At 27.7% G+C, this 10,900-nt stretch overlaps 4 protein-coding genes across 9 annotated transcripts; 1 reads left to right on the top strand and 3 right to left on the bottom strand.

Moving 5' to 3' along the window:
• Window positions 1–74: 74 nt before the first annotated feature.
• On the bottom strand, window positions 75–3,903 carry LOC100650388 (protein O-mannosyltransferase 1). 2 transcript variants are annotated; one of them, XM_012320538.3, is made up of 7 exons: window positions 3,761–3,903; window positions 3,326–3,489; window positions 2,751–3,052; window positions 2,483–2,657; window positions 1,319–2,405; window positions 869–1,170; window positions 75–499 (listed from the first exon to the last, which is right to left on the bottom strand). In XM_012320538.3, the coding sequence occupies exons 1-7, from the start codon at window positions 3,878–3,880 to the stop codon at window positions 313–315; spliced, it is 2,337 nt and encodes a 778-aa protein (XP_012175928.1). In that variant the 5' UTR covers window positions 3,881–3,903; the 3' UTR covers window positions 75–312. The 2 variants fall into 2 exon arrangements, with proteins under 2 accessions (XP_012175928.1, XP_048260253.1); XM_048404296.1 differs by lacking the exon at window positions 3,326–3,489 and having other exon boundaries at window positions 3,761–3,893.
• A 37-nt stretch (window positions 3,904–3,940) lies between these two features.
• On the top strand, window positions 3,941–6,796 carry LOC100650511 (ATPase WRNIP1). Of its 3 annotated transcripts, none has more exons than XM_012320415.3 (6): window positions 3,941–4,079; window positions 4,496–4,779; window positions 4,855–5,043; window positions 5,224–6,034; window positions 6,122–6,343; window positions 6,456–6,796. In XM_012320415.3, the coding sequence occupies exons 2-6, from the start codon at window positions 4,504–4,506 to the stop codon at window positions 6,566–6,568; spliced, it is 1,611 nt and encodes a 536-aa protein (XP_012175805.1). In that variant the 5' UTR covers window positions 3,941–4,079; window positions 4,496–4,503; the 3' UTR covers window positions 6,569–6,796. The 3 variants fall into 3 exon arrangements, with proteins under 3 accessions (XP_012175805.1, XP_012175704.1, XP_012175582.1); XM_012320314.3 differs by having other exon boundaries at window positions 4,037–4,179; XM_012320192.3 differs by lacking the exon at window positions 3,941–4,079 and adding an exon at window positions 4,193–4,334.
• On the bottom strand, window positions 6,588–10,815 carry LOC105666912 (methyltransferase-like 26). 3 transcript variants are annotated; one of them, XM_048404368.1, is made up of 3 exons: window positions 10,698–10,815; window positions 7,861–7,927; window positions 6,588–7,641 (listed from the first exon to the last, which is right to left on the bottom strand). In XM_048404368.1, the coding sequence occupies exons 2-3, from the start codon at window positions 7,893–7,895 to the stop codon at window positions 7,008–7,010; spliced, it is 669 nt and encodes a 222-aa protein (XP_048260325.1). In that variant the 5' UTR covers window positions 7,896–7,927; window positions 10,698–10,815; the 3' UTR covers window positions 6,588–7,007. The 3 variants fall into 3 exon arrangements, with proteins under 3 accessions (XP_048260325.1, XP_020721038.2, XP_048260327.1); XM_020865379.2 differs by lacking the exon at window positions 10,698–10,815 and adding an exon at window positions 10,515–10,644; XM_048404370.1 differs by lacking the exon at window positions 10,698–10,815 and adding an exon at window positions 8,118–8,244.
• LOC100650629 (dnaJ homolog subfamily C member 21) lies at window positions 8,229–10,649 on the bottom strand. Its single transcript, XM_012318962.3, has 2 exons — window positions 10,515–10,649; window positions 8,229–10,351 (listed from the first exon to the last, which is right to left on the bottom strand). The coding sequence occupies exon 2, from the start codon at window positions 10,270–10,272 to the stop codon at window positions 8,335–8,337; it is 1,938 nt and encodes a 645-aa protein (XP_012174352.1). The 5' UTR covers window positions 10,273–10,351; window positions 10,515–10,649; the 3' UTR covers window positions 8,229–8,334.
• Window positions 10,816–10,900: the final 85 nt, after the last annotated feature.

Consider the following 10,900-nt stretch of genomic DNA (forward strand, 5'->3'; position numbering starts at 1 on the left):
TTATTTGTTTATATTTATATTTGCTTATTATATACATATAATAAGATGGAATTTTATAAAATGTAATCAGTCTATATAATTTATCATATACTTTTCGTTATGTAAAAAAATAAGAAGAATAATACATCTAGATATGTGAATTAAACTTGTACCTTGAACATTTGAACAATGTTCTTACAATTATTAAAATTTGTTCTCTATAATATCAACATACAATGTATATATAAGTGATACATTAAATAACTTTTGATACAAGCAGATAACAACTTTATAAATGTATACTTAAAAAAACTTTACATCTTTGATTGTCTATTATGTTTTATGTATAATAAAATCCCATGTGTCTTTCCATCTGAACTTTAAAACTTCCTTGGCACTTAAATGAGTTGTGCCATAACTAAGTATAATAAATTTTTTAAATACATAAATAATAAAGGTGATCCATACGATAGTACAAAACTTTAATGTGTATATCAAAAAATTGTGCTGATACCGAACTCTGGAAATTAAAAAAGCTGAGTTAAATTTTATAAGTGTGTTACAAAAAATGAATAAATTATAAGTGATAAATCATGCAACTGGAACAGGTAGTCTTTTTCTTGAAAGAAACGTTTTCTTTTTTTAATAAAATATTAATTTCAAAATATTTTACGACATATTATACATATATGTATAATATAATGTAATTTTTCGATCTCCTAACCCTAGTATCTTGAACGTTAAGAACGTTAAGAGAAATCACTATATACAATTACAGAGGCACCACTGTATCGACAATTATTATTATTACGACGATCTTTTTTCTAATTATTATTGAAAAAGTTTCCAGTTACATAAGATCCGTTTTGTTTATAATCTTCTAACATACCTAATTACATAATATAAATGTTCTATTGTTGCTGCTGTAAGCAGTAGTTTAAAAATAAATGCTGGTAAATAATGATGAAGAAATAGAGTTCTTTCAACAAATATAAAAGGCAAAAAATGTAATAAATATCCAGCTAACAACATGCTTCCAACATTAACAAATTTCTTCCACTCTTCATATGTAATATCAAAGCACATTCGTTTCCGTCTTAACGTATAAAATATTAAAAGAGATGAATAGACAATTACACATGCCGTTCCAGAATACCAAACTGCTATATTACCTAATAAATGCACTTGAGCCTGTCATAAAAGTATACGTATATGTATATATATATATATATATATATATATATAACTATATTAATATTAATAAGTAATAATGAATATTATTGAATTGTAATAAAATCAGATAATTTGTTTAGAAAAACATATTTCAATACATATTTACATTACTGTCATTAGAAACCCAATATGCAATTCCTCTAGACATTAATGGCCAATCTAAAGGATCACTAGAATACATGTGACTGTTTTGTCCTTCTTGACCGCTGAAAAGCATTTTTATCTGTAATTCTACAAATTTTTCCCAAAAGCTCAAAGTAGTAGCTTGTAATGGAATCATTTCAGCATTAATTAATTCTCTTTCTCTTTGCTTCTGATCTTCACTTTTAGTATATCTATGTTCTTCAACATTCCATATGGAGTCTGTTTGGTCTACTAATCTATCTGCCACTACTTCATGCTGGTTGAAGCCCCAGTCAGGCAATTGCCTTCCACTAAATTTTAGTGCATAATCTGTATTTACATGTATTAATCGAATCTGGCTTTGAATCGCATGCCAAACATCACCAGTATTATCTTTGTTAGTAACCTCAACTTTCCAAAAATTTTGAGCAGGCATAGATACATTGTAATCAATATAACAAGACACCTCTTGACTCTGAGGTGTCATTGGGGCAGCAACATCATGTGAATTTAAAGCTCGACTTGTAATTCCATGTACTAATTGTATTATATCTCCATGTTTTATTGGTTCACTAGGTGTTGTAACAACTAAATCATTTCGCTCTGGTTTTTTCACAATCCACCAATTGTTGACATCTTTAAATGAGTAACATGTAACTTGTTGTTGGTGAGAACTGCCTCTTCCATCTGGATATCTTAATGGATACATATGACTATGACTATGAAGCCAACAAGCTCTTCCATATGTATGTCTCAAGGTAATCTGTGATCCATGCGTAACTTCTAAAGGCTGGCCTTTTGTAATGCTAGCAAGACCACCATCTAGACTTGCTTGAAAAGCACTTGTCATTACTGAATCGTGTGGCCCAGCTTTAGAGAGTATTGTTAAATGTATGTAAAATACAGTCAAATAAACAGTACAAATAACACTTAATATTATCAATATTCTTATCATAAGATGAATGCATAATATTGTGTTAGATAAAGTTTTTCTTGGTATTAGATTCCAATAATCATAAGCAATTAAAAATAATGCAAGGATCAATGAATATAATCCAACATATTTTACACTGAAAAAAATGTATATTAAATTTATGTTAATAACCTTGGTTATAGAAATATTTACATAATATTTTTAAAGTTTTACCATAATGCACATGTTAAATTAGTAATGCCCAAAATTAACCATATCCACCAAGATAAACATGTTAGTCGATCCATTACTTTTCTGAATTTGATAATACATATCAGTCCAAATAATGAAAACTGCATTAGAATGCTTTCCATTAAAATAAATCTAGATTGTGTTAACAAAGCATTGTCTGAAACAATAATACAAAAATATATAACTAATACAATATAAATATGTATATGTATTGTATATTCTGTAATAAAAATATAAGATGATAAATTACCGAATAGTAATAAAATTCCCGCCAAAACAGCAGTCCATTGTTTTAAACCTAATTCTAAAATCAAATGATAGGCTGTCGGAATTAATAGACTGCCGCATAATGCCGGTACTAATCGTAATGCAAACAAAGGGACAATATCTGCGTAAGGGCTTCCTATCCTGTCAAATTTAAATTGACCATCGAAATCAGCTAAATACGCTACTGCAGAAATAAGTTGTTTTCCCAAAGGAGGATGTGAATCAAAAAAAAATGTTCTTTTCATGTAAAGTCCTATATATTTTCCATAATGCAATTCATCAAACCTGTTTTAAATACATCAATAATTATTATGATATTTTAATTGAAAAATATGCGGAAATACTTAAATTTCTATACAAAATTCCATAGTTTATATATAAACTTTTAATTTAAGAAAATTGAATTTTGTGATATTTATAAATACATCTCAAATTTATATTATATATAAAACATATATATCATGATGTATTATTACGTTTATTCTATGTATAATATGTATATTAACGGTTAGAAAATAAATTTATTTTATACTTTCATTAATATAAAAAATAACTTACACTATACTCCGTGGTTCTTCTAAACGATAAAATCGAGTAACAATTCCACTTACTAATAAAATAACTGAAATTAAATCAACTTCGAGACTGATTTTAATTCGAGTTTTTAGCGTTTCCAGCGTCTTAAACTTCTCAATTACATTTGAAACAATTTCTCCGTCTTTCTATTAAAAAAGGAAACTAATTGTGCTGTATGTGGGTATGTGTATACAGGCTATGTTAGTTAAATATACAAAATGTGTAAATATATGCGTATAAATTCACTAAAGTTTAGAAAGAAGATAGATATATATAAATATTCAACGATAAAGAATAAGTTTGAGTTGGTAGTTAAAAATATCAAATAAAAAACAAACGGGCTAAAGATATATAAAAAAGATTTCAAGAAAAATTAAGTTATCTTTTAATTATTTAATTGTTTAATTATTTACCTACCTCCTTCTGTTCGACAACGTTTTCGACACAATTAGTAGAAATATGTTCATAATCAAACTTGGCGCTTTGCATCTGCGATTGCTTGTTATCTAATGTCCTTCGCCTTCGACGAACTATCATTGCATCAATTTGCTATTCGAAACAGCCGTTGTACTATACCTATATCGTATTTTTATTTTCTTAATTGCTATTATTTCGAAAAAATCAAGAGAGTCGTTACTGAGCCACTACTTGATGTTTAATGTCGACCCACGTCATTAATCGAGGAATAGATTGGACGCGTAAATTTCTGCTTATAAAAATTTCAATCTCCGGAAAAGTAATATCCCGATTTCTTTATTATTAAGTAGAGAAAGTGTTAAACATTACGATAAAATATTAAAGACATAGAATTGATATAAGTGACCATCAGGCTTAAGGTATACGATGTAATATACATGTAAGATAACGGTACTATCTCCGACATTCCTTTTGAAAATCCTTTCTCCGTACCGTATAGTAGTTTTGTACAGTATATACATATACGTCATTTTATTTATAAGGAACGAAAGTTTCTTTGAAATTTAAAAAAATTGTGAGTGATTTCAAAACTGTTTAATATACGATATTCAATATTTTATATCATCTGGTATTTAACAAATTATAATACTAATTTTCCATCATTTCCAAAATATATTGCATCGTTTTTATAATTATTAGATATAATGTGTTTATATTTATATATTCGTATTGTAGATTGAGACATGGACAATGATAAAATTTGTTGTCCCATCTGTTCTAAAGAATTTTCTTCTGTAATAATAGAGAATCATGTCAGTAAATGTTTATTCCTAAATGAATCAACAAGCAAAGAATCTTCATCATCCTTTAAGGATGGAAGTCCTGCAAGGAAGTATATGAAATTAAGTAATACCAAAGTAAAAAAGGACGACGTAGGATTAGTAAAAAATACAACTAAAATGGTATCATCAGTAATAAATGTAGATTCTCAAAGTCCAACGACATCAATTAATAATAATGTACTTATCTTTTTTCCTTTTATAAAAAAAAGAAGAATATTAAAATAGAAAGCTGTTAATAATAATAATTTCTAGACAGATAAAGAAGTTACAAAGTTATTTAGGAACGATCATATACCTCTTGCTGAACGTATGAGACCTACAACACTTTCAGGGTATGTTGGTCAATTACATGTTCTTGGACCATCTACTGTTTTATATCAATTATTAAATAAGTCTGAAATACCAAATATAATTTTATGGGGTCCACCTGGTTGTGGAAAGGTATACTAAAATAATTTTATTGTACATAATCTACTAATTTTTATATTTTAATAAAATTGATGTAGCAAAATTTTGTTTATATAAATATAAATATAAATATATATATATATATATAGGTTTATATTATATATTTATAATATATATATTATATAATATATATATAGGTTTATTTAATTACAGACGTCTTTGGCAAATGTTATAGCTTACATATGTAAGAATAAGTCAAATGGTAAAATGAGATATGTTAAGTTATCTGCAGCAATGGCTGGTGTAAATGAAGTAAAAGAAGTAATCACTATAGCTTCTAATGAGTTAAAATTTAACAGACGTACAGTGATTTTCATGGATGAAATACATCGTTTTAATAAAACTCAGCAAGATGTATTTTTACCACATGTTGAATCTGGTATCATTACACTAATTGGTGCAACAACAGAAAATCCTTCTTTCAGCTTAAATTCGGCACTTTTGAGTCGTTGTAGAGTCATTGTTTTGGAAAAATTGAATACATCTAATTTAATGTCTATATTAAATCGAGCAGTGTCTTCACTAGAGGGAACGGTATATAGCTCAAATAAGAAATTGGAAAGTGCAAATCAAATACCAAAATTTATTATAGATGAACCGACCATAGAATGGCTAGCAGAAACTTGTGATGGTGACGCGCGTATAGCATTAAGTGGACTAGAATTAGCAGTTCAGTATAAAATACAGAGCAATGAAGAATTTTTACAAAATGGTCCTGTGACCATAACATTAGCTAATATTAAAGAAGGCCTTAAAAAAACTCATATGTTATATGACAAGAGAGGTGACCAACATTATGATATGATTTCAGCTCTACATAAATCTGTTAGAGCAAGTGATGAAAATGCCTCTCTTTATTGGTTAACAAGAATGATATTAGGTGGCGAAGATCCAGTTTACATTGCACGAAGATTGGTTAGAATGGCATGTGAAGATATTGGTTTAGAAGATCCAAAAGCACTTGGTAACATTAAACATTCATAAGACTGATCATCTATTTCATCTGGAGTTTTATGCTATATTATATGATTATTTGGAAAATAATTTCCAGGAATTGCTGTACATACAATGCATGGTTGCAAGATGATAGGAATGCCTGAATGTGATGTCCTTTTAGCACAGTGTACAACATATTTAGCAAGAGCACCAAAGTCTAGATTAATGGAAGATGCACTCAGAGCTGCTCAAAGAGTAATAGCTGAACATAAAGGACCTCAGCCTGGAGTACCTTTATATTTAAGAAATGCTCCAACAAAGCTTATGAAGAATCTAGGTAATCATTACATATTGCTTGTCATCATTAAGAATCATATGCAATGAAATTTAAGACCATTAAAAAGTATTTTCTTAATAATATATAATATATTATATAAATTTTATTTTAGGATATAGCAAAGGTTACAATATGAAACATAAAGATGAATCAGGAATGAATTATTTACCAGAAGGATTAGAAAATGTAAACTTCTTTGATTACCATAAGAATTATATGACATAAGGTATAAACTTGAATAAAATTGAATGAAAAATTGGTTACAATATATTTATAATATTGAAGAGTACAGAATAATAATATTGCATACATATTAATTATCGAGATACAGATTTAAGTAAGAAGACTATACTAGTTATCAAAATGCAAATCTAATAGTTTTAATATACATTTTGTAGTCGAAGCAAAATTATGCAGAATTTCAATAAAAACAGGAAGACAGTGCAAGCTTAATGTGATTTCATTTCAATTATTTAAGATTTATGATAGATTTTAGCTGTTAGACATATATGAACATTCATTTGTTTAAATCGGAACAACGCTGTAAAATTAATGACGTTGATGTCGAAACTGAAGCTATTTTATAAAATACCTGAAAATACGGTTTTTGGACTGACACTATTTTTCATCTTACTGACTCAATTACTTCACTGTTACTATATATTTAACATTTTTTCCATATAATAGTTTTATTGTTAGCAGGCATGTCAATAACATTTATTAACTTAATACCATTCTTTTCTGCTAATGCCTTCAGATCATTAATATCTCTCAGGCCCCAGTTCGAATCTTGAAGCTTCAATGATTTATTGAAATTAACGTTACTTTCTGGCGTTATTTTTCCGTCTATAGCATAAGGTCCATATGTAAATAAAATACCATCATCCTTTAACAATTTACCCGCATTATTAAATAAACCAACACTACACTGATAAGGTGAAATGTGTATCATATTTGCATTATATATATAATCAATATTGGCTTCTTTAAAGATATTATTGCCCCAAGTATGAAAATCTGTTGTAATATCTATCTTTAAAGGGTCTTTCACATTTATAAGTCCATTTGTATGAGCTGCAATACTTTCGAATAGCCTTGATTCATATTCTGAAGGATAAAATGAAATTTGAGGAAAGTGAGTAGCAAAATATGCTATATGTTGTCCAGAACCAGATGCAATTTCCAAAAAAGTTTCGTCTGGACTATGCTGAATATATTTTTGAAGAACTGACAAAATAGGACTTTTGTTACGTTCAGCTGCAGGATAAATTAGCTTTTTGGCAGCCATAATTCTGGACCTTAAATTAGAATCTAACATATTATTTGCCATCTAAATTTAATTCTTATTTACTTATTTATTTATTTTATTGAATTCAATAATTATTTACTTATTTCCTTTATTAGTATTTAAATATTAAATATGGTCTGTTCTTTTGTACATTATCTTTTAACATCATTTTCATAACTAATTGGTTAAAAACTACTTTAAAAAAAGAAAAAACGAATATAAATCTTACCTATGATTAGCAGCACAGTGAATAATTGCATTCATATCTAGTTACTGCACTCATATTAATATTTTACCTGAAAAATTTAAGTGTAAATCTTACAATTTTTTTGCCACAAAAATAATATATATTATTTAAAATTATGGTGTAAAATATAATACATATCAGCAATGTCTATTAAATTTAAGCTTCATATAAATTAATCTACATTTATTATATTTTGGTGTGTTATAATTGTACTGATCTTTATATTATATTATGCTTACAATACAATGAAACAAGCATTCGTATGAAGTAAAAACTAATTTATGCAAATATATATTTCTATTATGTTTATTTAGTAACAATGTCTAGAATGTATATCAAAAGTACAATAATACATGATCATTTATATGTTTTATTAATTGAGTATTTTTCACATTTCTTGAACTAATTACACTAAATTGAATCAAGTAACATATAACTTGTTTAATCGGTAGAACATTAATGATTTCTTTTATCATTATTCCCCTTGCTTTTACTCAATTTTTCTTGATTTCTTTTATTTTTCATCGAAGTTGGTATATATACAGAATGTCCTGTCTTTTTCAAATGTTCAAATAATTTATTTTTACTAGGAAATTCAAGTTTACACATCACACAACAATGTGCTAAATCTGGCACTTCAATGCTTTGTAATCCATTCCTATTTTTACCTCCATTTTCTTTTTCTAAAGATTTTCTTTTTGCGCTTTTAACCTTCTTACTTTTAGATTTCTCATTAATTGCAGTATTTGTTTCTAAATTATTAGGTAATAATTCTCTTTCATCCATTACTTTGATTATCTCTTCCTCACATTTCCTTATTTCATCATTGGACAATTTTTGATTATTCTCAACAACTTTATTTAACATTCTCTGCTTGTGTTGCTGTTTTTTGCGTTGTTTTTTTGATAACAAAATATCTTCATTGATATTTAGATCTTCGTCACTAATTTGCTCTACTACTGGATTCTGAACATTCTTTTTCTGTTTTTTCTTTTTTTGTTTCTTAGATCGCACAATTTCTTTATTTTCCTGGTCGGAAATAAGCTCATCTTCAGAAGTTGTATATTCATTATTATATTTCAGTACTTTAGGTGATACGCGAAGGAAATCGTCCATCTGAGATTCCACAGCAAATTTAGATTCTTCTGGATAGCACAATATTCCTTCTGGTTTTGCAAAATCCTTAAATTCTTCATCATCTGATATTAATTCTGCCTCTGAAATTTCTTTTTCAGCGCTACCTTTATTCTCCATATTATTTTGAACAGGATTTAATAAAAAATCAGGAATTTGTGAATCTGTTGCTAGCTTTTTCTCACATTGTGAGATTAATTCAGAATTAGCATCACTTTCTTGAACATTTCCAAGTTTGTTACATTCTTTCATCATAGATAGTTTTATCATTGCAATATTATCTTTATGTCTTTTAGAGTTTTCATGATTTTTAAACGCTTTATGTGTTTTAAATATTTTATTGCAAGCTACACAATACAGAGAATTATCATCTATTGCATTTTCATCATCCATGTCTCCTTCGGAAGATAAATCTTCTCCAAATTCTTGATCAAGATTAGCTTCAATATTTTTAAGCTCGGCCTCTATGTTTGGAGATGCTGACCACTCTGATACTTTATGTTCTTTTAATTGTTTTTGTCTTTCTAATAATTGTTGCCTTCTTCGTTCTTCTACCTTTTTCAAATTTTCTTTTGCATGTTCACTAAGCTTAACTATATGAGCCTGTACTCGTTTATCACGTTTACGTATAAATGCAACTAAATTTCTTACTTGTTCATTTCTTTCTTTCTTAGCTCTGTCTCGAACTTTCTTATTTTCTTTCTCAATAAGACGCGCGACTCTTCTATTAGGAGCATCTCTAATGTCATAAGGATCTAACCATGCAAATGATCTCTTTGTGTTATAACTTTGCCAATAAGCATAAAATTTATGAACAATTTCTTTATATGAACTTTGTGAATCTCCAAATCCTGGAATTTCTTCATCTATATCTCTTTCTTTTGCAAATTCTATGTCCTCAATTGCTAATTTTTCAAATAGATTACGATAAATAGTATAAAATCCTTTTTCATCGTCTCCATAACCCTTGAAGCAAGTAGTTGAGAAATATTGAAAGAGATCGATAGAATCGTCCTTATAATCTCCATCAATACCACCTTTTAAAATAGCTTCACGATGGTTGTCATACCAGGTACGTTCATGAGGATCACTTAATACTTCCCAAGCTTGTTGAACAAGCTGAAACTGTTCCTTTGCTTCTTCTGGATTATTTAAATTTTTGTCTGGGTGCCACTTTAAAGCTAGTTTTCTGTAAGCCTTTTTTAAGTCATCATCAGAAGCATTTCGTGGTACCCCTAATATCTCATAGTGACACTTCATTGTAGCAATGACTAATATTTTTTATCTTCGATATTACAAATTGTAAGTTCGCAATATAAAATTATGTATGTATCATACACTACAAGAAGATCATTAAATTGATGATGATATTGATATTGATAACGAGATATTCATATTGTGTATTTCTATTCATTTACTGATAATCTCTATTATCATATTTTATGTCGTATGCGACGTAAAAAGTATCTATATTAATAGATCTAAATACTATCATATCTTACCGAATGTTTCTTAATGTTTATTTATGCTTGAATTTTTGCTTTATGCTTTAATAATGTCCGTATTTATTAAGAATCATAAAATGATACTAGATAGTTCTTTTTACAGCTCTTTAGATATAATTATGCTGTATAATAACAAGATTCAACAATTTCAGCTTATATTATATATTTCTACATACGTACAAAATATGTATATATGAAGTTATCTTTACTTCGAAACACTTGTCACGTTTATCTCAAGACTGATCCACATTTTTAAATTATATAGGCATATATAAATACTTATATTTATATAGTAAACTTTAAATAATTGGATAAGAAGAAAATTTTTTAAGTAATATGAATTCAATTAAATATCAATATGATTTTATTTTTAAGTAATGATA

This window comes from Bombus terrestris, chromosome 1 (assembly GCF_910591885.1).
Source record: "Bombus terrestris chromosome 1, iyBomTerr1.2, whole genome shotgun sequence".
Classification (NCBI taxonomy): Eukaryota; Metazoa; Arthropoda; class Insecta; order Hymenoptera; family Apidae; genus Bombus; species Bombus terrestris.